The 25,171-nt window shown below is 43.9% G+C and overlaps 3 protein-coding genes across 3 annotated transcripts; all 3 read right to left on the bottom strand.

Moving 5' to 3' along the window:
* Window positions 1–1,408: 1,408 nt before the first annotated feature.
* Window positions 1,409–3,175, bottom strand: LOC123239245 (ubiquilin-like protein). Its single transcript, XM_044666500.1, has 2 exons — window positions 2,404–3,175; window positions 1,409–2,019 (listed from the first exon to the last, which is right to left on the bottom strand). Exons 1-2 carry the CDS (start codon window positions 3,173–3,175, stop codon window positions 1,409–1,411), a joined length of 1,383 nt encoding a protein of 460 aa, XP_044522435.1.
* Window positions 3,176–7,004: 3,829 nt separating this feature from the next.
* On the bottom strand, window positions 7,005–24,188 carry LOC123238675 (olfactomedin-4-like). The gene is given in 9 exon segments (XM_044665882.1): window positions 7,005–7,686; window positions 8,107–8,266; window positions 9,979–10,132; window positions 11,813–12,076; window positions 13,112–13,264; window positions 13,546–13,614; window positions 15,013–15,200; window positions 24,114–24,167; window positions 24,170–24,188. Coding segments are annotated over 9 exon segments (1,743 nt in total).
* LOC123239068 (olfactory receptor 52D1-like) lies at window positions 22,498–23,496 on the bottom strand. The gene has a single exon (XM_044666339.1). The coding sequence runs from the start codon at window positions 23,494–23,496 to the stop codon at window positions 22,498–22,500; it is 999 nt and encodes a 332-aa protein (XP_044522274.1).
* Window positions 24,189–25,171: the final 983 nt, after the last annotated feature.

The raw sequence follows: 25,171 nt of genomic DNA, 5'->3' as shown, positions 1-25,171 counted from the left end.
CTTGTACTTTTTGGTGTATTGTCTCATAGGTGGAAGATTGGTAAGGGTGGGCAATGGGGGTCAAGTGACTTGCCCAGGGTCACTGGGAAGTGGCTGAGGCCGGGTTTGAACCTAGGACCTCCTGTCTCTAGGCCTGACTCTCACTCCACTGAGCTACCCAGCTGCCCCCCCCCGAGCTTCTTTCTAAGGAGCCCTTGACTTACTTTCCTAGGAAATTGTATGAACTGCTATCTTTGGTGTCTAGATTTAAAAAAAAAACAAAACAAAACAAAACAAAAAACAACTTCCAAGGTTATCTTTTGTGTCTTATTCAGTCAGTCATGATTTTTTCTTCCCTTACCAATAGTACAGGCTTCTTCTCCTGGTCTTTCTAAAAATAAAGCTAAGTACAGGGCTTGATGGCATTCAAAAGATATGAGCTGATTTCAATCTAACTGAACATTTAATGGGAATCCTAAGGAATAGGGTCTGAACCTATGATTTTACTGTATAGTTAACCCCCTGAGTTAGGGAACTCCTTTCCCCCATGAAGCCCAGCACCTTCCCTGCAAGGTATTGTCCTAGAGGGCTACCTAGGAGAATGAGATGTTAAAGGCCTTGGCTTACAGCCCATCATGTCAGAGATGGAGACTTGACCTCCATAAGACTATATGTTTCCCAGTTTTAAGACCAATTCTCTACCATGCAACAATGATGTTCCAAATGAGTGGTGCAGATGAGATGGAGATGGAGATGGAGATAGAACTGCTTATATGCATTTGTGTTTGCACACTTGTAAAATCATGTTCCAGTGAATGCATTTGGATGAATGTGGGCAAATTAGTCTCTGAGTGGACATGCAGTTGGACATGTATGATGAAGTCTTTGCATGAATGTGAGCATCATTGCACATATGTTTATGATACCTAAACATGAGAGGGTAGGTGTGATGGTGTTTGGGGGAGGAAGAAGAGAAGCAATATTAGTCCAGGGCATTAATTTAAAACTCACTGTCCTGTAAGCAAGAAGGAACATGGAAAGTACCGGTTTGCCGTAAGAGGAATTAGGGTTGAGTCCTGTCTGGATGATCTTGAATAAGTCATTTAATATATAATTCTCAGTTTCCTATAAAATGAAGGGATTGGACTAGATAGTTTCCCAATTCCTTCCCAACTTTATATCCATGAACCTGTGATCAAACTCTTAATCTAGTGCCATTTCCCCAAAAAGAGTCCAGGGAGGGAAGACTGGGCCAAAGAGGGAGACAAAAGCTTTTAGAGCTGACAAATCACATGTAGCCATCACACTTTATTTCCACTGTGACCAGTGGTCAGTTGTTCCATAGGGAAGGGATCTTGGTTGTTTTTTCATGTCCTACGACAGGCAAACCCAGAAGAAAGAGCAAGGAGACAGAAGGGGAACAACACAACTAAGATGCCTGGGACCTTTTGAGCCTACGGACAGCAGCACTGGTGTCTCCTTCAGTGGCAATCAATGCCTGAAGGTTGGCATTGTGGTTGCGGAAGCCCATGGCTCTCAGACGTTCCATCTGCGGACGGAATCGGACTTCAGGAGGCTGCATCTGCTGGGAGTATCCTCCAGCAAGAGCCTGAAGACGCTGGAGGATGGCGAGGGGTTGGTAGCGTGTATCGGTCTTCCCTCTGCCCGGAGGACCAGGCGCCTCCTTGCTCTGGGCCCCTGCTGCGGTGGTCTCGGGGAAGCCGTTCCTCCCCAAGCCCCACAGGTACGGGGTGAGCCATGGCAGCAAGGCTGGAGCTTCTGTGGACAGCATCTGGAGACCTTGCTCAATCTGCAGCAGTGCCTGGGACGCTTTGGGGTTTGCCAGGGCCAGCAGCAGGTCTGACAGCTGCATCTGCTGCAGGATCGTGGGGAGCTGTTGCCGCATCTGCTCATAGAGCTGAGGTGACCCCATGAACAGCATCATCTGTGCTGCCAGGTGTGGGTTTTGTACCAGCAGCTGTAGCATGCTGCCTGTAAATCGGCTCCCAGAGGTCAAGTCTTCTAGAAGCTGGGGGTCATCTGCCATGTTGGGGAAGTTCCTGTCTGCCTTATGGTCAAGAGACTCTGTGGACAGGGGAGGGACGCCTTGGGTGCTAGAGGTACGTGCCCGGCTTGAACCCTTGGAAGTGGCAGCTGGGGCATTGGCCATGGCAGCAGCAACAGGAGTGGGGCCACTGAGGGGATGGCCGGGGGGTGGATTGTGTAGGACACGGGGCATGGGTTTGGAATCCTGCTTCTCATGGCTTTGAGTGTGGGAGGTGCCTCCCAGGGATGAAGCCCCATGCATGAGCTCTGTGAAAAGATTCTCCCGCAAAGGATCCTGAATACCACCAAACAAGGAATCAGGGAGCTCGGTATAGTTCCGCCCCAGGGCATTGTCCCCTCCAGGGTTTGTCTCATTACCCCAGAAGCCTTCTGGGGGCCTTGGCATATCAGGTCTCTGTATCATCTCCTGCATCATGGCTGGATTCCGAGCCAGGTCCAGGGTGTGCCGCAGAATCTCTGAGTTGTCCAGGATGTGGCCCACCTCAGGATTCTGTTTCATCAGCTGCTGCACCTCAGGGTGGTCCATGATCAACTGCCTCATCAGCTCGGTGTTGGAGAGGAGCTGTTGGATGACAGGACTCTCAAGCATCTGCGCCATTCTCTCTGCGGTACGTGGCTGTGGAACCTGACTCTGGGCTTTGGCCTTCTCAGGCTCACTAGCTGGTATGGGGGGCGGCATTGTGTTACGGATAGGGATGATGGGCTGTCGCCCCCCATTACCCACTACTTTTCCTATTCCCTCTCGAGGGCCCAAGTCCATGAGAAGTGGCCCGTGGGGCCCGGAGGGCTGGGGTGGGGGACCATTCTTGGACTTGATGACCAGATGGACCGTATAGCCATCCAAGATACCCCTCTGATACAGAGTGTCCTGATCTTTCAGGATACGGCCCACAAAAACCAGAACTAGCTGATCAACATTGCATTTGAACTGGGTTGAAATGGCCTCTTTGAATTGACTCACGGTAGTATCGTCCGACACCACAAATTCCTCCTGGGCATTAGGCGTCTTCACCAATACCCTGATGATGCTTGGGGAGACATCTTTGCCTGGGGGCTGCCGTGAAGTCTGCCCATTTTGGGCCATCTGCACTGGTACTGGAACTTGGGACTTGGAGGTGGTGTGGGGCATGGGGCCTGGTGGACAGGAAGGCAAGGGTGAAGGGGGTGGGGGTGGGTGAGCTTCGCCACTGTTCCCCGTCTCAGATGATTATTACTCAGGCTGCTAGGTCTGGCTATCGTTGTGTCCCCTGAGTATGAGGGACGGGGTGTGGGCTGGGTGTTGATGGAATATTCTGCCACCCACCCCAGCTCTCCAGATGTGGCCTTGTCTGGCTACTGGCTCATCCTTAGTGCAAAGTGAGTCTGCCTTTCCCCCCCCATCCCTGTCCCTACCCTGCCCTGCCCCGTAGGGCAGAGTCTCCCCAACCGGGGGGTATTGTGAAATCACCCTTGACCTCATAGTTCCAGCAGGGGAGGGGCAGGGTAAAGGGATGTCTGTAGGAAGAAAGCAAAGAGGGGGGAGCCTTGGCCACTCTCAGTCATTGTCATCAAGAACTATACCAATTAAGGCGACAACCAGAAAGCCAGAGAAAGGTCTCCCTCCCGTGGTGGCCTAAATCAGATCATTCAGGCTGGCCCTCTTTAGGGAATTCCCATCCAGGTCTTCAAAACCAAACTCACATTGCACCTCCTTCATGAATCTTTCATTACCCTTTGGTTTGGTAGCGTTCCTCTTGGGCACTCCTTACCTCCCCCTAACCTACGGCACTGCGTCCCCCTAGTGCATCCATTGCACATTTTCTTATAGGTATTTGAAATAGTGCTTTGCTACCCTCTCGGGCCCTGTCATTCTCTTGAACACGGGGATGATATCGCCTCTAAACTCTGGATTTTCCCTGGGCTCCCTCAGTGCTTTGGAGAAATAAATGGGTATTGCATTGCACTGTTTTACATATTGCTTCATAGTCATGTCTTGCATTATTTTGCAATATCGGTTTGCTTTACAATCCAGTGTTTTTATAGCTTCGGTATTGCATGACATTGCATTGCTTTCTAGTAATGTGTGGCACTGAGAGTACTGTAAATTGCATTGCTTTTGGGCAATATATTGCCTTGCATTACTTTGCATTATTGTATTATATTGAGTTGTTTTGCAGCATATTGCATGGCATCGCTTTGCAGTATTATATCATCCCAGCTTTGCTTTAAAATACTGAATTATATTAGGGCAACGAGGTAGCCCAGTGGATAGAATGTTGGACCTGGAGTCCAGAAAACTCACCTACCTTAGTTCAAATCTGCTCATAGACACTCACTAGTCAGTGTGACTCTGGGCAAGTCACTTAACCCTATTTGCCTTAGTTTCTTCATCTGTAAAAGGAACTGGACAAGTCAATGGCAAGCCAGAATCTCTACCAAGAAAACCCCAAATTGGGTGTGACTGGAACAACAACAAAAGCATTGTAGCGCCTCACTTTGCAGTATCATATTGTACTATACCGTCCTACACTAGATTAAATTGGATTATTTTGAATCGATTCAACTTGGATTGTCTGCAGTATTGCATTGCATTGCATTGGCTTGCATTTTACCTACCCTATCATATCTCTCCCCCTTCAAGCAGGGTCATCTGGTCCATGACCCAAACACATGAGACTGTTCCTTGTACAGAGAATTTCTGCATCACAGGAGCGTAAGATCATGGATCGAGCTGGAAGGGGACAGGGAAAGGAAAAGAATAAGCATCCATATAGTGCCTACTATGTGTCAGAAACTATACCGGTTGCTTTAGAGATGTCATCTCATCTGATAGTCACAACACCTTGGGAGTTAGGTGCTCTTACAGTTGAGGAAACGGAGGCAAACAGAGATCAAGTGACTTGCCCAGGGTCTCACAGACACAGAGTGTCTGAAATGAAATTTTTACCCCTCTTAGAGTCTTTTTGAATCCAAGTGCAGTTAGTTCCCTGTCCACTAGCCATTCAACTCTTTGTTCATGTTATTTTCAAAAATTAAGCTCTTCACATAGTTGGGAAATAGGTAACTTTGAATCGGATCACTTAGACTGCCTTAACGAGGGCTATTAGGTGACCCTTTGACATAAATCCAGCTGTTTTCACAATGCAGTAATTAATCTACAGGACAGCAGAGGGAGTTGGAATAGTTAAGAACTGGTTTGTCAGAGATATACAAATTACTTCTGACCAATAAAAGAAAAAGCCAACACAGTGTTCAGATATTGATCAGTCCAGTTTAGTGTGATGTGGCTCCTCATTCTTTTGGTTCTTTTCAGGAGAAAAAAGAAAAAAAAAAAAAAAGAGGCACTCAGAAGAACAAAGGCATGTAGGAAGCTAGGTCATTCCTCCTCCTGTGAGAACTGGGTTAACAGAAACCACCATAAAAGCTCTTTATTTATTTCAAAGGGCCCCCTAAAGTGTTGAAGGCCATGAGTAAAGGTTTTGGCATAAAGCTTAGGATAAATTAAATTTTCAATTTCCATCTAAGTCTAGCACTAGAAGGCAGGGTTAAATTAAGTAGTTTGGTAACAATTGAAGATCGGTGAAAAAAGTCTCCATGCTAGTTTTCTTTAAATCTTGCTGCTTGATTTTTTTTTCAAATTTTTTTTTTAAACCCTTGTACTTCGGTGTATTGTCTCATAGGTGGAAGATTGGTAAGGGTGGGCAATGGGGGTCAAGTGACTTGCCCAGGGTCACACAGCTGGGAAGTGTCTGAGGCCGGGTTTGAACCTAGGACCTCCTGTCTCTAGGCCTGACTCTCACTCCACTGAGCTACCCAGCTGCCCATTGCTGCTTGATTTTTTACAAAATATTAATGATTTCATACATGCTTATAGGTTTTAATAATATATTTCTATTTTGTGGGGGTGGGGAGAAGCATAAATGAGTGGAAAAGCTTGCTAAATCCTCTCTCTTTTTCAGACCACAAGGCTTTTAGCATAAGAGCTACTTTCCAAAAGGTGGTCATGTAGCCAGAATATAGCCATGAATGCTTAGGAGGGAATGTCTATGAGATGTTTGAAAATCTAAGCCATTCCCTTAGAGTATCGCTAGACAAGGAGGATCTGACATCTTCTCTCCTTATCCTACCACGGTCAAAATGTGTGTATGTTTCTTTCTCTATATAGCAGGCACTCTGAGTATAAGAAGCAATTATTTTGAGATTCAATGGGATATTTCCAATAAAGATCACCTCTGGAATTCCTCTCAGACACTCAGTTTCCCTATTTGTAAAGAAGAGATAATGACCCATACTACAGAGTTATTGAGGAAAAAAAGCATACCACACTGTGTCAGCATGATATAGTCATAATAGGCCTGTGGCCTATTCTGTCCACCAGAAGTGACTCTTTGCAGGTGGCCTACCTTAACACTCACTCACAGCAACCTAGATCTGAGAATTCTGAATCCTAGAATCCAAGAACCAGGGGTTCTATAGATCCGCAGATCCTAGAATCACAACTTATAAAATTGCAGATTCATATTCCCTCAGACCCAGGATGAGATCACTACAAAATGATGGTTCAAATTTTATTGAACTTTAAAGTTTTCAGAATTCTTTTTCTCAACAAATCTTGAAGACAGGTAGTCTAACACATATTGTCTCCATCTGACAGATAGTGAAACTGAGGGGTTAACAAAGGGTAGGATGTAGCAATGCCTGGGAGAAAGGGGGGCTTCCTGGTACCAGATTCAGTATTCTTTATATTGCAGGGCACAGACTAGGGCTAGAAGGATCCAGAATAGAACATTTAAATCACTAATTAAGTAGTGGCTATAAGTCACCTGGCTATTTGATTATGAATAGGTTGACTTGATTTGATTAATGCTGCCCAATCACCAAGGGGCAGTGAGTGATAAGAGCCAAGAAGGGGATGGGAAAGCTGTGAACTCATGGGACTTCCCCACTAAGGGGGACTCCCATTCTTGAGGTGTGGGGGACTAAGCCTTTCCTGACTTGGGCCCTGCCTTTGCACCTTTGGCAGGTGGCCGAGGCCACTGGAAAACAAGGTCATGCATGACAAGATAACCATCATTATAGACATAAAGTTTCCGGTCTAAGGGGCTATAATTGATGCTCTGCAGTGTCTCAAGCATCTTGTCCAACAGGATGCTGAGGTGGTACTCCTTGCCAGTGTTAGTGTCAAAGGCATAGAATATCTCCTCCTGGCGAGTGCTCAGGGAACGCAAAGCATAGAGGACCCCACAAGCCATGAAGGTCCCTGATACAACTGGCTTATACTGCCCTGTCCGCCAGGTCTTCTCCACAGCTAGTGTGCTGGCATTGAGCCGGCTCAGCACCAGGTTACCCTTGTTCTCCTCTGTGGAGTATACTACCCACAGCCCCTTCTCATCCCCGGCAAAGTCCATGTCCTTCCAGGGCACTCCAGCATAGGAGAAGCGATTGTTGTAGGTGGCTCCAGGAAGGGACCTGCGAAGCACCAGGGTGTTGGTGGCCAGGTCTACCTTGGCCATGTCGCCAGTGCCATAGTAGTTGAAATACATGAAGTTCTTGTAGACAGTGTTGCCACTCCCATCCCCATAGCCCATCTTCCATTCCTCATAGTCTTTGAACAGTAATAGGTCATCATAGGACTTGTGCAACCGGTAGTAGTCAAAGTACCTTGGACCAACGCAAAGTAGAAAATGTTATTATTTGGGTACAAATACTGATTTGTCTGGTTCTGGATAGACTTCCCTTCCCTGAACTACTGAATCCTCTCTATTCTTCGAGACAGAGTTGGAGGTCCATCAACTCCAAGAAGCCTTTTTTTGACTGACCACTCTAGCATATGCAGACCTCTCTTCCCCAGAGAGAGATAAAGAAGAGGAGAAGGAGGAGGAAGAGAGGGAGTGATAGAAAGAAAGAGGAGGTGAGAGAGACAGAGACAGATAGAGACAGAAAGAGAGACAGAGAGACAGAGAGAGGAGGTGGATGAAGGAGAAAAGGAGAAGAGGACAGCGGAGAGGGTGCCGGAGAGTACTGAGGCAAGGGAGAGGATAGGGTTGAGTGGCAAAATGTGGCAGCTTCCAAATGGCTTACCTGCCATCAGAACGGAGTGGGGCCACCCAGTAGAGAGAAGAGGTAGGGTTGAGTCCAGTATCTCGACCCCAGGCACCAGCCTTGTAGTTGAAGCCACGCCAATTGAGCTGAACTACAAGGGGATGACTGACGCTGAGCAGGATGCCATGAGCACAGGAGCCTAAGAAAAATAGAGAGCATTATGGGGTCCCCAAAGGTGGTACAGACTGAGCAGAGAACCAGTTCTACATGTCTACCTTCCCCAAGGTCTTGGGGGAAAATCTGAGGAGGGGTGGGGATTGGGGCTATTTCTCAGAGAGTTGGAACAAAGTTTTCCACTGTACAACCAATAGACTCAGGGGTATTGGGAGGGGAGTCCTTAGAGTGTTTGAATTTGTAACCATCAATATCTTTACATGATGTGGAAACTTTATGATTTACAGAATCATTTTTCCTGCAAGGTAGGTAGGACTAAGGCGATGAGGCAAAATGAATGTATACTAGATGTAAAGTCTGAGAGCCCTGCCTTAGAATACCAGCTCTGACACTTAGAAGCTTCATGACTGGCCACTCATTTAACCACTGAGCCTCAGGTTCTTCACCTGCAAAATGGAGATAATATAAATAATATCTGAACTGCAGAACTCAAGGTTTTTGTAAGAGAAGCACTTTGTTTAACATGAAAGCAAGCAAAGTGAGTCACTTCTATTTTCTCTTAGAGAACCATTGTGTTCACTATGTTAATGTGAGAATAAGTGTGCAACAGCATGTGTGTATATGAGCCTTTGTGCTGGTACTAATGTGAATGTATAGTTGTTTCAGTATGTATGTTGGCAGCAGCTAATATTGATCCCCAGTACAGCAGAGTGCCTGACATATCACAGGCACTTAATAGATGTTAGCTGACTGAATAAATACTAGTTGACTGTGTGATGTTGGTATGTGTCAATATAATAAAATATGCCGACTTCTGAACTTCCATCTACCTGGAAGCTACGTGGATAGAGAACAGTGGATATAGAACTGGGCCTTGGGTAGGAAGACCCAAGTTCAAATCTAGCCTCAGACAATTACTAACTGTATAGCCTTGTGAAATTCAATTAATGTTGGCCTACCTCAATTTCCTCAACCATAAAAAGGGGGGAAATAATAATGTTGCATATCTAATAGGGTTTTTATGAGGATCAAATGAGATAATATTTTTATTTTTTATTTTATTTTTAATTTTTTTAAACCCTTAACTTCTGTGTATTGAATACTCCCAGATTGAGATATTTGTAAAGTACTTATCATAGTTCCTAATAAATAGCAGATAATTAATCAATGTTTATTCCCTTCCCCTACTCCCTTATAAATTTAATTTATTTATTTAAGAAAACATGCAGAAATATATACTTGTATATGTGTGTGTTGAGCTGATAATGACTATGAATTTACGCATTCATATAGCATATAGTGCCACTTTAGAGAGGTGATCTGGAAATCAGAGAAACACGAGCTCATGTTTCTTTGACCTATAGTGGCTGAGTAACCTTGGGCTAGTCACGGCTTCTTAGTACTCCAGCTCTACTCTCTAAGACTATAAGTTGTTGAGTAAATGGAAAACTGTACTCTCCATTATATTGTTTGATACATCATTAAAATCACACATCTAGTAACAAATGAATACATGAATGAGTGAATGAACGAATGAACAAAAATATAAACAAATGAGTCTATGTTATCTGCCTCTCAGTAGCACATCATGTAGAATTTTAAAACATGTTATTTAAATGTTCAGCTTATGTTTCACTCAAGGGCATCCTTCCTGTGAGGTGGAAAGATTTGTAAGAGGAAAGAATAAGTTTCTAATCTTCGAGGCTGGGCCAGATATAGATATGGTGGGACACTCACCAGGAGGAAGATTCTGGGTCTGGTGGCCAGGGCTTCGATGCTTCTCACAGTCACTCAATTGGCTTTCCAAGGCACTCACCTCCTGGCGAGTGACCCGCAAATTGTCTTGCTGAGAGCTGGCCAGATGCCTTAGTATGATGCTGGCGTTTTGCACCTGGATAGGAGAGAAAAGAGAGTTAGTGCCAAGGAAACTTCCTTTGTTTTTCCAGTTCTCCATCCAGGTAAAAAGAGACTCTGGTATAAAGGGGGAAAGCCCTGAAATTGGGATAAGATGAGCCAAGGTTGAACTCAAATTCTAACATTTACTAGCATTAAATAATACTACAGTTAGTACTGAGTCCTAATACTTACATGTGTGAACCTAGGCAGATTATATTCCAAACTCTGTACCTCAGTTCCTTCAGGCATTTAATTAGAGGGAAGAACTAGATGATCTTAAAGTTCCAACAGTTCCATCTCTAAAGTTCTCAGATGTTATAAAAATTGGACAGATGAACTTCTCGGGTTTACAGAAAGAGAAAAACTAAAGATGCCCAGGGAGGTCTGGGTACTTTACCACGGTTACACAGTACATGAATGGCATTCAGGCCACATCCCAGTCAAATCAATTCTCTTTTCCCTTTACTACTCTTAGACTTCTTCCTTTCTACTATAATACCTAACAATCTGTTCCATATTATTCACTGCCTGACCCAATATGTCAGATTTCCCTAACTAGACTGTGAGCTAATTAGGGCAGAGAGTAGTGACTATGATTGAGCCTTCTCTTCTCTCTGCCTTAGGTTGGCTTACACTAACGGTTTAATTGAACCCTCTAGGATGGGGAGAGGTAGTTATGGGCTTGGTGGGGAAAAGATTAACACCTTGACTGCCTCAGGCTAGGTTGGGCACCATTTTTCTGTGCTACCATTGAAGACTGAAGAGAGGATGTAGACTCTGTCTACCTGCCACCTAGACTGCCCCAATCTGGCTTGTCCATTTACTGTTTCCTGATTCTGCTCTTGATCTACTCTGTCTGGGGAAATGGATTTCTGTCTGGTTAGGTGGCTTCCTCTTTCTGTAGGTAACTGGGAGATTAAGAAATTCTAGACATCCTCTTTCTTACAAATCTATGAGAGGACATGACACAGCAGGGCCAGGTGGAGTTACATAATGATGCTATGATATAGATAAGAGTTAAGGGGAATAAAATTGAGGGTGTGATATTGTAGGGATTGGATAAGAAAGATAATGTGAGAGTAGGGCAATGGGGGGGACACATGGAGTGTATGATACTAGGAAATGTAATATAGGATGATTCGTATAATAATTTGGTCCTGTTTATGATCTGTGGAGGTGAGGAGTCACAAGGAGTCATGGAATCATAGGACTGGAAGCTAGAAGGTGCTTTAGGTATCATAGAGCCCAAATTCTTCATTTAACAGGTAAAGAAACTGAGGTATGAAGAAATGAAATGGCTTGCCTAAGCTCATACTGGTACTAAGCATGGAACTGGGATGGAAACTCAGATGCCCTCACTCCATATCCATTATTTTTTTTTTCACTATACCCAGATGGGTGTCATATGGAATTGGGTGGTCCGGAGTATATAATTTGAAGATGCTGAAGGGGTTTTAGGAGAAGTGTAATATGTGAGTCTATAATGTAGTAAATATGTCATGGGAGGCATGGTGTAAAGAGTTATATCAGTGTGTATGACATGTGGGTCACATCAAGAATGTGGAGTATATAATGATAAGAGAGTATGTAAACTGAGGGAAAGTAAACGTTTGATAATGTACCTAGCAGAGACAATAGGGGCTGAGGAGGCTGTTGAGGATAGGGCTTGCCTTACCTGTCCCTTGACCCTTTGGAGGATTCCATCAATGTTGCTGCCCTTGCTTCCCATTACTCTACCCTGGGTCTTGAGTTGGGTCAGGAGTTTCTCAGCACCTAGTAGCTCCCCTCGAAGGGCATCCCAGTCGCGATCAATAGAGGAATAGGAGGCATGGCTAGATACAGATTCTGATCCAGTGCCCTGTTGCCTCTTTTCCAGGTGCTGCATGAGCTCTAGCATTGTCTTCTCCTGGGCTCCAATGACTCTAGTGTGCTCATCCACCTGACAAGAAAGAAAGGAGAAGGTATTCAAGAAAGAGAAAGAAATCAAGAAAAAAGAATCAAGAAGAGGAACAGAGGTAATCTCTAACTGCTCTTTTCCTGGCACCATGGGACTATTCTCTTCTACTTCCCTCTAAAACCACTGTCAAAAATTGATAGTTTTTGCCAAATAGTTTTTCATTTCTCCTTCTTAAATTTTTTTTTTATAAATCCATCTGGAAGGGGAAGAAATAATACAAAGAAAAATTTAGTTGATAGTGTAGGAATAATAAAAAGAAAAAATAAGGTGATACAAAAATATGGACATAAAAATTTTAGTTTTAGAAACATCCATCCATCCTTTTTGCCCCTTCTGTCTCAAGAACCTTCATTATTTTCTTTCCTATCATCAATAAAATAAGGTGCAAATAACCTGTAGTTGAAACTCTTTTCCTAATCATATGTCCTATTGATAAAAAGAACCAAACTGATCAGCCAGTTGCTACCTATGCACATATTTCAAGTTAGTTCAATAAAGGACTTCTAAAGTCCCTTCTAGTTCATCCAATGAACCATCTGTCTTCCTAATGAGATATAACTTCCCAAAGGCCAATCCCTGATTCCCCAGTAAGCCGTATTCTCAAGATAGGGGTGAACAGAGTGTGACCAGAGAGGCCATGTCCCTAGTCACAGGTCTGAATTTCCCAGCATTAAAATTTCATTCCCCAAGGACTTTCTCCAAAGGTATCAACTAAAATACATATCTCTCACATTTGTGTTTTAATAGATAAACCCCAGAATTAACTTGAGATTGGTATTGCCCATCAGAATGGGATATTCCTAAAGGCAGGATCCTATCTCCTCCCTCCAGGTTTAAGAGTCAGGTCTCCTCCAGACCAAGAATCCTGTAAGGAATAAACAATGCCATCCCCATCCTCTGTCACTCCCCACTTTTAGGGATCTAACTTTCAGTCCAGATCAGCACCATGGGAAATAGTAACTAATTGACTCCAGCCTCTCCTTCCTGGAATTCCCTCTCTTCCTAGAGGATACTTACTTTGGAAAGCTCCAGTTCATACTTCTCCACAAGCTCTTCTGCAGCATTCTGAAGCTTCTCTATTTGCTGCAGGGGGATGGGGCTGTTGGGTAGATAGATCACACAGTGGCAGTTGCCTTGTTCATCCATGGAGCCCACTACATTGCTCACTCTCTGAAATGGCAAGGACTTCATAGGATAAGAAAGGATGTTAGGAAGCATGGTATAGGGCAATAAATGGGGTGGAATGGAACACTGACAGGGCTTAGGAGCAGTGTGGGTCTGACCCTGCGTTCCAGGATCCACTGCAGGACTTCTGAGGATAGACTGTGTTTGCCCTTTATTCTGCAGACTATCCATCTATCTACATATAGAAGACCCAAAGTTGGAAGAGGAAGTAAGGACTTGGCAATGGGGATGTCTTCACCCTGCAGGAAAGACCTCCCTAATCCTACCTTGGATCCTGCCTGGAGCTGACCCAAACTGTAGGCTGTGTCATTGTGAGTGACCATTTCAGGCTTGACCTGCAAGGGGAAGAAGCAAACTGTCTGAAAACTACATTTTGGAGGGCTGAGTAGAACCCCCTGTTTCTTTAAAAGCAGATTTCAAAGTTTCTGCTCCTTTCCAACCTGAAAGATCAAAGAATAAACAAGCACACATTTATTTCTTAGGATCCTAGAATTTTGAGCTGGAAGGAACTTTGGACAACTCTGAGAGTCTGGGGAATCCTACAGACATCTTAGCATAATTTTTAAAAAATTCTTACCTTCTACCTTACTATAAATTCTAAGAAATGTGGTAAGGGCTAGGCAAGGGCTAAGATGCCCTTGATCTAGACCAATCCCTTCATTTTATATATGAGTGAACCATGATCTAGAAAGTCACACAGGTGGTAAGTTGTATTCAGCCCTTGAATCCAGGTCCCTTGATTCCAGTTCATTTATTCAATCAATAAACATCATAAGGTGCTAGGTGTTGTTGTTATTATTATTATTATTATTATTATTATTATTATTATTTCATGAGCATTGTACAGGCCTTGGCAACACAAAGACTCCACGTTCTTTTCTCTTTCACCAGAGCATACTACTTCTTCCTGAAGGTGACAGGGCAGGGACAAGGAAAGGGATAAGGCATGGAAACTTAGTAATGTTGAAGGATATAAATAAACTAAGGACTAAGGAGGAGACTGGGAAGGATTCTGAGGGGTTGTAAATAGTGGATTTGAATGTATCCACTCATCTGAGTAGTGATAGAGGAGGAAATAAAAACTACAAAAATAATGAGGAGAGGAGAAAGTAGGGAAAGAGCTGTTGGGGTCTATACTGAAAGTTTTTAGGGCTCTACACAGAGATGACACCTGAGGCAGAGCTTGAGAATGGGGAACTGGTATATTGAGGCTATGTCCCACCAGCATTTGGATGAAGACCCTTGGAAGATTATTCATGACCTTTCCTTCAGGACTAGTCACTCTTCTAGGAGTCTTGGATAAGTCACTTAACCTCTCTGTGTCCTCAGTTTCTCAACTATAAAATGAGAATAGTAATAGCACTTACCTTCCAGGGTGATTATGAGGTTGAAATGAATTAAAGAACCATTGTGACAGGGCAGAGGTAAGACCTCAACTCCTACAAATATTTTCTTTTCCTGCAGCCTTCTCTAAATCAGCCTATAGTCCATTCATTCTCTTCCTAGTTTCTGTCCTTTCTCAGAAGACATTTCCCAATGGAATTCCCCATTAAGTAGAGCAAGAATAATAGAACTCTGGGAGTTAGAAGAGATCTGGCTTTGCATCCTGCCTCTGACATTTACTCTACATCTTCTCGAAGTCCCCCTCTATCCCTGACATTCTGTGGACCTTTAATTCTAGAGTTCTCTCCTTTCCCTGTTCTCTGGATCCACTCTGCCCTTCTCCTTATTACCTGGGGATGGCTGGACAGCACCATGGGCAACAGCAGCCCTAGGAAGAAAGCTGAGGAGCAGTGCATCTGGTCTGCAGGAATATGGGCCAAGTGGCTGTAATGGACCAGTGAGTGCAGCAAATGCCTTTTATCCTGTTCTAGGGGGAGGAGAAGGAAGGGGAGACTAATCCTGGGGGTCATGATGGTTCCTAGGAGACAAAAAGGGTGTGGGATGAGTGACAGACTCAGACTTCCTCCCCAAACAGCAAGGGCCCAGGTGATGAAACTGGGGGAGGAGGGGCCCCTGGAATTAGGGAACTTCCTTAACATTCTAATCCCACCCTTAGGTCAGCCAGGCCCCTCTAGCTAAACAGATTAAAGTGAACCTGAGCTACCTTTCTCCAGTCCTGCCCTACTAGGGGCAAGTCTTTTCACAGGGGATTAAGGACCAAAATGAGGCCCCACAAGAGGAACTGCAACCCAATCTGAATCTTTGGGACAACAGGGTGTTACCAGCCTATACCACCTGAGGTGGGACAGGCCTTGTAAGATATGGTGTGTGTCCCTGGGAGCATTACTTCAGGGTCTATATCTCATCCTCATCTCCACATAGACTTTGCTTCAGAGCCTGGACTTTCTTTGGGCATCCTGTCTGGCTGTTGCTCCCTCATTCCCCACCTGCCCTAGCCCTCAGTTCCCAATCCCAAGTTCCTCAGTTCTCCCCAAGTCTGAACTAAGTTTTCTGGGCATCACCTATGGGGCCTCTCTAAGCTCACCAACCTTTCCAGAGTCCCTTCAAAATGCTGGCAATCCTGAACTCCTGACATATCAATGTGATGTTAAGTCTCTACCGTGCCTCTTCAAGTCTCTGGTGCAAGAGTGGTCTTGGGCCCCAGGCAGAACACTGACCTAGAAGCTTTGCATTCACCTAGGGATGCTGCCACTATACTGGGGAAGGTCTTCATCCCCTCACAACCAGACAATTGCATTGCTCTTCTCACTGGATTTCTTGATTCAGATTTCCACTCCAGCTCATTCTCCTCTCTGCCTTCAATATAGGTTTGACCATACTACTATTCTATTCAATCAACTCCACTGGCTCCCTGTTACTTCCAGGATCCAATATAAAATCTTCTGTTTGATTTCTAAAGGCCTTCATAATCCCACTTTTTCCTTCTTCTCCGGTCTTCTTACTCTTTACTCTTCTTCATATACTCAGTGTTACACTGATGCGGTTCTCCTTCCTGGACCAGGACACTACATCCCCCAACTTGGGGCATTTTCACTATCTGTCCCTATCCCTAAGATTCTCTCCTTTCTTATCTGTCTCCTGCTTACTCTGGCATCCTTCAAGACCTTGATAAAATCCCACCTTTTACAACAAAATTTTTCTGCTCCTCCTCAAAGTTAATGTCTTCTTTCTGTTGATTATTTCCAATTTAGCCTTTTTAGATCTTGTTTGCATGCTGTGAGTTCCTTGAGAGCAGGTACTATTTTTTTGCCTTTATTTATACAGTCAGCACTTCACATAGTGCCTGACACATAGTAGGATCCCAATAAATGCTTTTTCATTCATTTTTGCCCCTCCCACACTTTATAGCATGAACCCCTTTCTAGGACCTAAGCCATTCGGCATTCAATAAAGAAATATCCAAGTGACTGATGTGTGGTTCCTAAGTCTTCAGAGATCCTTGGGATGGTATAGGCAGGTCGCCTTCCCCCACAATTACACATAGCATTCAGGGACCATGGATCAGTGCCAGGACCTAGCTATCATCATCGAAGTACCAATGGAAGGGGCAGGGGAGTGGTGACTATCTGTGGGAACTCTAAGTCTGGATTTAGGATAGCCAAGAAAGGGACTTGTGCTCTCTGCTAAACCAAGGGAAGAGGGTGCTGAGATTAGGGAAATATCTCACTTTCCCAATCTCTTACCTTTAGGGAATAATGACTCTCCTAGAAACTTAATCCTGAACAGTTTATTTATAGGCTTGAAACTCTGGGACAGAAAGGCTAGGGAGGCTGGGAGGGCCTTCACATGAGGTCTCTTAATGATATGAAATCTCTCCCTTACTCCCCTCAAACTTAGCAGAACCAGGTCTACTTCCTGGACTACAGTTTATTTTCTTTTTCAATCTGCATTTTAAACTCTTAGGATCACTGGACCTCCCACTTCAAGTCAACAAGTCTTTATTTAGAAGTTACTTTACCCTCCTAGGTCCCTCCTTATCTGGAATCCTTTATAAAAGGACCAGGTTTTTCAACTGATAGCATCTCTAAAGGGGAAGGGACCTCAGGTCACTTAGTTCAACCCCACCCAGAAATCTGAATCCAATCTATAATCTCCCAGTCAAAGACCATAAATGCTAACTAGGCATATGGAGGGGGACTCCCTTGTTCCTTCTAGAACTTTTTGCATTTGGGGACAGCTTGCACTGGTAGGAATTTCTTTAAATCTGCCTCCCCTGCTCCAAAGTTACTGTAAAAAGCCTTTGTTAGAGTTTCTAAGGAATTTTACTGCTGGTAACCATGGGAACTTTAAATAATAAATATAAAAATAGTGTAAGTGTTTAAAGCCTAACAGTAATGACAGATTTTGGTGTCTCTTGAAGCATAAAAAGAGAGAGCCTTCATTTTCCAGTCTGTCTCAGTTTTTAGCTCATGACTCTTCTAGAGAATCAGCCTTACCCATGTCTGCTATATCTTTTGCTTCTCTAGGGTGGTACTTCTTGGCAGATTTCCTTTCTCCCAGATTTCTACCCTCTTCTCTCTAGAAGGTGGGCCTTTGGTAAGACTGTGGTGATTACAGGCCCTAATAATACATCATCAACCTGAATATAGGACCTGAGGCCCATTTCCATATCAGAAGAACTTTTAGATTGGTCTCTTGAGTGGACTTCTGCTGAATATCTGTGAAGCTTGGGGCCAACATTTCTGGCAGCTGGAATAATTTGTGCTTTTTAGATGGAAAAACTGGTTGGAAGGGAAAGGAAAAATTTGGTTGGAGTGGGAGAAGAATTTGGTTATCTAAGTGGTTACTTGATAATATAGCAGCTAGGTAGCCTAGTGGATAGATCACTAGACCTGGAATCTGGAAGACTTAAGTTCAAACCTGGTCTCAGACACAAACTGTGTAACCCTTGACAAGTCAATTATCTGGTCTGCCTGAGTTTCCTCAACTATAACATGGACACTATAATAATAGTACCTATTTACCAGGATTGTTATGATGCTCAAATGAGATAACATTTACATATGGAGCTTTACAAACCATAAGGTGTTATTAAGGAGGGCATTTAATATGGGAAGGACAACCAAAACCTTCTACCCATTCAGACTTCCTGATTGGCTGAAGGGCAGTTGAGAATCAATGAACAAATGAATGAATGAACTTAATCCAGTGTGCTCCCATGAATACATTTTTAAAACAGTTTGAGTTGTCTTGGGTCAATGATGAGATTTTCACTTTAGGAACATAAGAGAAGGAATTACTCCAAGGGAAGTAGGAGGCAGTTCAGGGATCAGGAAAGTTTGTAAACCTTAGAAAGGCAAAAGCCCTAGCCTGAAGGTAAGATATTCTGGATCAGCTTCCAAACCAAAAAAGCATGGAACCCAAAGAACAGAATTTCAGCATGCTGAGGGAAAGATGGATTCATCTTTAAAAATATTTGTGTCCTCTGCATTTTGCATAGTCCTTTGCACACAAAAATCACTGTAAGAATTTGTAGATACACCAGCAAAAATAATGAGTCACCTATTTTCAAGGAGTTTATACTCATTCCATGGTAGAAACAATATAAATACATGCAGAATACATAGGAGATAAAGGCACAGTAATTACCTGAAGGAGGGATTAGCAGCTGGGAGGAATAAGGAAAGACCTCTTTGAGAAGGCAGTTTTAGTCAGAGCTTTGAAGGAAACTAGGAATACTAATAGGTGGAAGTTCCAGGGAAAGGCATTTCAAGCAGAGGGACAAGGAGAGGTGGATAACAAGAATGCCAGTATGTCTGTACTGAGTGAACTGAGTGAAGGATCATGATGTATAATAAAAAAGCCTGCAAAGGCTGGCTGGGGGATTTCAATTTACCTAACAGAGGTAGTTGTATTTGATCCTAGAAGTACTATAATAGGGACCACTAGAATTTATTGAGCAGTGGAGTGACATGGTCAGATTTGTACATAATGAATGAAGTGAGGCCTAAGGTTTGAAGAAATTGAGGGAATAAGTGGTTAATTGTGGGAACTGGGTGAATCACACTGATTCCATCTTAGGACTCAGTCCCAGAGTTAGCTCAGTTCCCTTTCTCTTCAGTTATGAGTCTAGTCCAATTTCTGTCTTGTTCGAAAACTTTATTTATTTGTGGGAATTGGGAGAGAATCTTATTATATTTTTGAACTTAACCCTGAGTGTTTGAGAAGTTGGACTACTTCTGCCTGCCCTCTAGAAACCCTTAACTAAACGAATCTATGTTATGCTGACCAGAAACTCAGTAAGAACCATAAATTGATGCAAAAAGTTTTCTCACAATTACATATCTCAAGCAAACCAAATGTCTTACTTGAAAATTAGCCCCATACTGATCAATCAGTTATTGTTTCCATGTTCCTTTGATTGTTCACAGATACCTGGGAGTAGTGGGATCCTTCTTTTTCTGAATTCAGGGAATTGCACCAATTCACTTCCCCCCCCCCCCACTCCAACTTGGAAGATTCTTAATCTTTCATTTAATTAGAAATCAGATTATCTAATATTGTATTGTTTCCCTCTTAATGAATTGGTCTGATTTGACTAATTGTTTTTAATGCATAAAAATCTGTCTCCTCTTGCATTTGAGGTCTAGTTCTAAAGCTGAGGAAGGAGTCTGATAACAATTTGTTGTTCCATATATTGCTTAATTAATTGATATGCTCAAAAAGATCAAATCTTTGTTTCCTCAGGAATTTCATCTTTCATCTGCCACAGCACTTACAAACCCAAACATCAGAGTTTCAGAGATAAGAATACATTGGGTTTTTTTATGAACCTGGAAGTTCATGAGAAAACCAATTCCAATTATACACATTCCATTTTTACATCATTTTTTTTTTTCTGAAAAGTGAAAGTGTAGAATGACAGGAGATTGGTCCCAGCCCACAAAGTCAAGGTTTATGTTTCTTTCAGCCCAGCAAAGTCCTTTAACTATTACTACAACTTTTTTTTTTTTTTTAAACCCTTGTACTTCGGTATATTGTCTCATAGGTGTAAGATTGGTAAGGGTGGGCAATGGGGGTCAAGTGACTTGCCCAGGGTCACACAGCTGGGAAGTGGCTGAGGCCAGGTTTGAACCTAGGACCTCCCATCTCTAGGCCTGACTCTCACTCCACTGAGCTACCCAGCTGCCCCCTATTACTACAACTTTTGAGCATTAACATGGACAAGGATGGTCAAGGAATGGGAGGGAGAGAGGCCCAGCAGAAATATGTCTAAACTACTCCATCATCCCCTCTTACCCCATATAATTCCTCCCAGCCTCTCTATCTCAGCCCTTCCAAGGCTCACTATTTGGACCCTACTCAGGGAACATTTTGCTTTTGGGTACAGAAACAATTTGTTGTTTGACATGTTGAACATTCCCTTCTTAAGCTTTATTTTAACTATCAATTTGTGTCTAAATCCAGTTTTACCAACTGGTTGAGGTGTGTCCTACCCATTGCCAATTCTTATTCATTCTACCTTCATACTACCTCTCACCCCTCCCTTTGATCCAACTCACATAATCACCACCCTAGTTCAGGCCTTCCTTATCTCTTGCCTAGAAAGTTATAAATAGCCTTTCAAATAGTCTCCCTTGCCTCCAGAGTCTTTATCTCCCTCTCAGACTCCCCCCTTCTCCAATCCTTCCTCTATACAGCTGCTGAGATAATCTTCCTAAGGCCCAGACCCTTTCCTTGTCACTATCATGCTCATAAAACTTCAATTATTTTCTAGTATTGCTAAGATAAATTACCAACCCCTAAAGGGTCTTTTATTTAAGGGCCTTCACAATCTGGTTGCTGCCTACCTTTCTAGCCTCATTTCATGAATATTATTTACTTTCACATACTTCATGTTCCACAAATAATCAATCTTCCCAATTTGACATATTTCTTTTTCTTATTTGCATTCATGCAAGCCATTTTCATGTACATTCCTTCTACATGTTCCCTTATGGCCTACAGAATCTTAGTTTAGTCATCCGTAAAACACAAGGAGGATAGACATCCCAGGTCCCTGTTAGTTCTAAATGTATCATCCTCCAATTTAACTTCTAGCCTCTTCCACTGGTAAGCCTGATGTTCCTAGCTGTCAGGGCTTTCTTCCTGCTCAAATTGTCCCAGAGTCCCTTTGCCTGACTCTCTTCTTTGTACCTAGCACACTCTACTATGTATTATTCTTATCAGCTCTTTGAAATCAGGCAAAGACCATCATTAAAATATATATATATATATATATATATCCCTTAGACAATTTTTTTTTCTTAATTTGGAGATTCCCTAGTTGTCCTAGGCTTAGGACTGCATCTGTTAAGGGAGCTCCCAGTCAGAAAATTCCCTCTCCTAATGCAGTATGGCATTCACTCTATAATTTAGCCTCAGAGAATTATTGAGGCCACTGAGAAGCAAAGAGACTTTCCTAGTGTTAAAAAGTCAGCAAGTCAGTAGAATAGCTTAAAGCCAAGTTGATTTGACTCTGAGGCCAACTCTCTGCCCACTCTGCCAGAATACCTTTCATATAGGAGGCACTTCATAAATGGTAGTTGGATTTAACTTAATTTGCTGAACTGAAACAAGACCCAAGTCCTTCTTTAGAGGCTTAAAATGCGATTATTGGGATACTGTCCTCATTTCCCCCACCTTACATACATGGATACTACTCTCAAGGCTACGAATGATACAGATACATAGAGCCTGCCTCTGGGCCCCAGATTTAACACAGGCACCCACCCAGATTCCCCCTTCAGGGTTCCTAATCTGACACAGAAACAGATTCTGACCTCTTGGTGTACCTGGTTTGACATCCTGACCTTCCGTCCTCCTGTTCAGCAAAGATAGACAGGAACCATTCTCCCAGGCCTCCAAAGCATTTTGGGGGGCCACAAGCAGGTAAGAAGAGGACACTTAGGCAAGTGAAGAAAAATTCAAAGTCTAGGCATACCTAGGTAGTGAGATATTTAGATCATGGCTTAGCATCCAGAAAGTGGAGAACATTTCCTATTGGGCAAATAGGAAGAACAAGAGAAGGACATAAAGGCAGAGAGAGAGAGAGAGAGAGAGAGAGAGAGAGAGAGAGAGAGAGAGAGAGAGAAAGAGAGAGAGAGAGTGTGTGTGTGTGTGTGTGTGTGTGTGTGTCTTGGGGCAGAGTGGGGGATCTGGGGGGTAAAATCATATATTCAAAGAGTGTTCACAGAAGGACAAAATATGCATCCAGTTGGGCTCTCTGGCTTAGGTTTCTTTGCTTATCTTGTTGGAGAACCTCCATTTGAACTCTATTCCCTTCCCACCCCTACTCGGCTGGGTGCCAGCAAGCGCAGGATTCTCTGGGCAATACGCCGCGTCCTGACGCCGTAGACGATGGGGTTGAGAGCGGGTGGGATCACCACATAGAGATTGGCCAGAAGGATGTGGACGTGTGCCGGGACCGTGTGTCTCCCAAAGCGGTGGGTGAGGAAGGAGAAGAGAGCGGGTATGTAGAAGAGGAGGATGACGCTGGCGTGGGCCCCACAAGTGCTGAGGGCTTTGCGGCGAGCGCCCCTGGATGGCAGGCGGAAGATGGCGCGGAGGATGAACGCGTAGGACACGGCAATGAGCCCGACGTCTAGGACCGGTGACAGCAGCGTGGTGGCCAGACCGTACCAGATGTTAACTTGGGTATCCCCGCAGGACAGCCGCGCCACGCCCATATGCTCGCAGTACGTGTGCGGTATTGCTCTCCTCCCACAGTAAGGCAACTTCTGAAGCAACGCTATAGGCGGCGCCATCACACACATTCCCCGAACTAAGGCAACGCCTCCCGCGGCTCCCACCACTCGGGGAGTGAGGAGAGTTCCGTAGTGCAGCGGCCAGCAGATAGCCAAATAGCGATCCAGGGCCATGGTCAGCAGCACTGAGGACTCTGCCACGAAGGCCACGTGGGCAAAGAAGAGTTGAGCCAGGCAGGCCCCAAAGGAAATCTCTCCGGAGAAGCCCCAAAGCACACTCAGGGCTTTGGGCACTGTAGCTGTGGACAGCACCAGGTCAGCTGCAGCGAGCATGCCTAGCAGCTGGTACATAGGAGCCTGAAAGGCTGGGTCTGCCGCCATGAGGACCAAGAGCAGGGAATTCCCAATCACTGCAGCCAGATACAAGAGACAGATGGGCACAGAAAGCCAGGCATGGGCACCTTCTAGTCCTGGAATGCCCAGAAGGACAAAAGGTCCAGGACCGGAGCTGGGATCCAGGGTCAGAGTTGTATGATTGAGAAGGATTAGTGTGTGGCCTGGCTCCATTGACTGCCTTGACTGGGCCTTGACCCTGGAGGGACTGAATCTGGGTTCATGGGAAGAACAACTCTTTGAGAACCTTGGAAGAGGAAAGGGATTATTTAATTTATCTATCCTTCTGTTCTTTGTTGTCGCCAAGGCCTCACCAAGCTCAGGTTAAAAAGAGGTAGGATGGAGTTTGGAGAAGCATGCTCCATCTTGCTCTGAGAGTTCCTTAGGCCCTCTCATTGCTTTGTTCTTATGTCCCCTCAGCACCCAGCATTGTGAGGGATGCTTTCCTGGTGTTCAGTCTAAGCACAATTCCTCCTATTGCAAAGTGGTTCATCCTTTCTGCTCTTTCTCTCCAGTGATTTGGGATACTATGAATAATGATCAATCCTTCAGAAATAGTCCCTTCTTTCTGTAACTTGTTTCTCCACTTCCACTTCTCTATTCCCTGTCTGAAAATGTGATTACCCCCATTTTTATCATCTTACCTGAATTTTCCAATTTCTTTTTTTCTCTTCTGCATCTCCCATATTCCTCAATGCCTGAACCACTCACTGACCCACCCGTCCTTTCTTAGAATTCTATGCTATGAGTGGGTCCTAATATGCCCTTCTACTACTGTTGCTCTATAATACCTGTTCTCCAGAGTTCAGTACTTCTCCTGTTATAGATGATATGACCCTGTTTCATTGCATGTCTCTTCTGCCCATGGAGAGCCCCCCTCTGTTGATTCTTATGGGGAGAATTTGCTCTTACTCAGCCACAGTAGGCTTGATTGAAGAGTTCTAGAGCTCCTCTGCAGATGAATGGGACAACTGGTCTCTGGCTGAAGAAGGAAAGATTTAGGTCAGATAGAGACAAGAACCTCTACAATACAGGAATGGATGATCTAAGAAGAACTAGAGGGTAGGGATAAGAGGTTGACTATTGATCTGGACTGGAGGAGACAAAGTCTGCCCTAGAGATAGGAAGAGAATGATTCTTTATTTAATAGTTGCTCCATCTCTAGAAACCAGGGAATCTGTTACTGATTCCCCTAAAAAATAGATCACTTACTGACCTGATTGTCTCAGGGTTTCCTCTCATTATAACCTGAATCTGTCATCTCTAAAACCCCTGACTTTCCTGTTCCCTGAGCCAACTTTGATCCCTCAGTTCACAATTTGAGTAAATCTTTGCCATTGTCACTTCCTAAGGGCCCTGACTCCCACATCTGCTTCTCTTCCTTGTCCATATGCCACTGAGGCTCAAGGTGTCTTCTTCTCTTTGAGAGGCACTGTGGTAAAATAGATGGAGAGTTGGAGCTGGATTTAGGAAGATCTGGGTTTGAATCCCTCCTCTGACACATTAGCTAGGTAACCACGGGCAAGTTACTTAATCTCCATGCCTTTTTTTTACTCACCTGTAAAATGGAGATAACAATACCTGTAGCAGTACCTATTTCACAAGGTAGTTATGCAATTACAAATGTAAAGCATTTTGAAAACTTGACCATATGCAAATGTCAGTTATAGTTCTTATCATTTTAAATATTTATTTACAGGAAAAAACAAAGTCAGAATTCAAAAAAAAGGGGGTAAAAATTATAGATGGAGAGATTCCAGTCTGATATGATATGAGGAAAATCATCTTAGTATTGAGAACTGTGCAGAAGTTCATGGAATGGTGATGAATAACTAGATGATGACTTATT

The sequence above is a fragment of the Gracilinanus agilis genome, chromosome 3 (assembly GCF_016433145.1).
Source record: "Gracilinanus agilis isolate LMUSP501 chromosome 3, AgileGrace, whole genome shotgun sequence".
Taxonomy (NCBI): domain Eukaryota; kingdom Metazoa; phylum Chordata; class Mammalia; order Didelphimorphia; family Didelphidae; genus Gracilinanus; species Gracilinanus agilis.
Note: the sequence above shows the minus strand (reverse complement) of the source record. Positions and strands in the feature narration are given on the sequence as shown.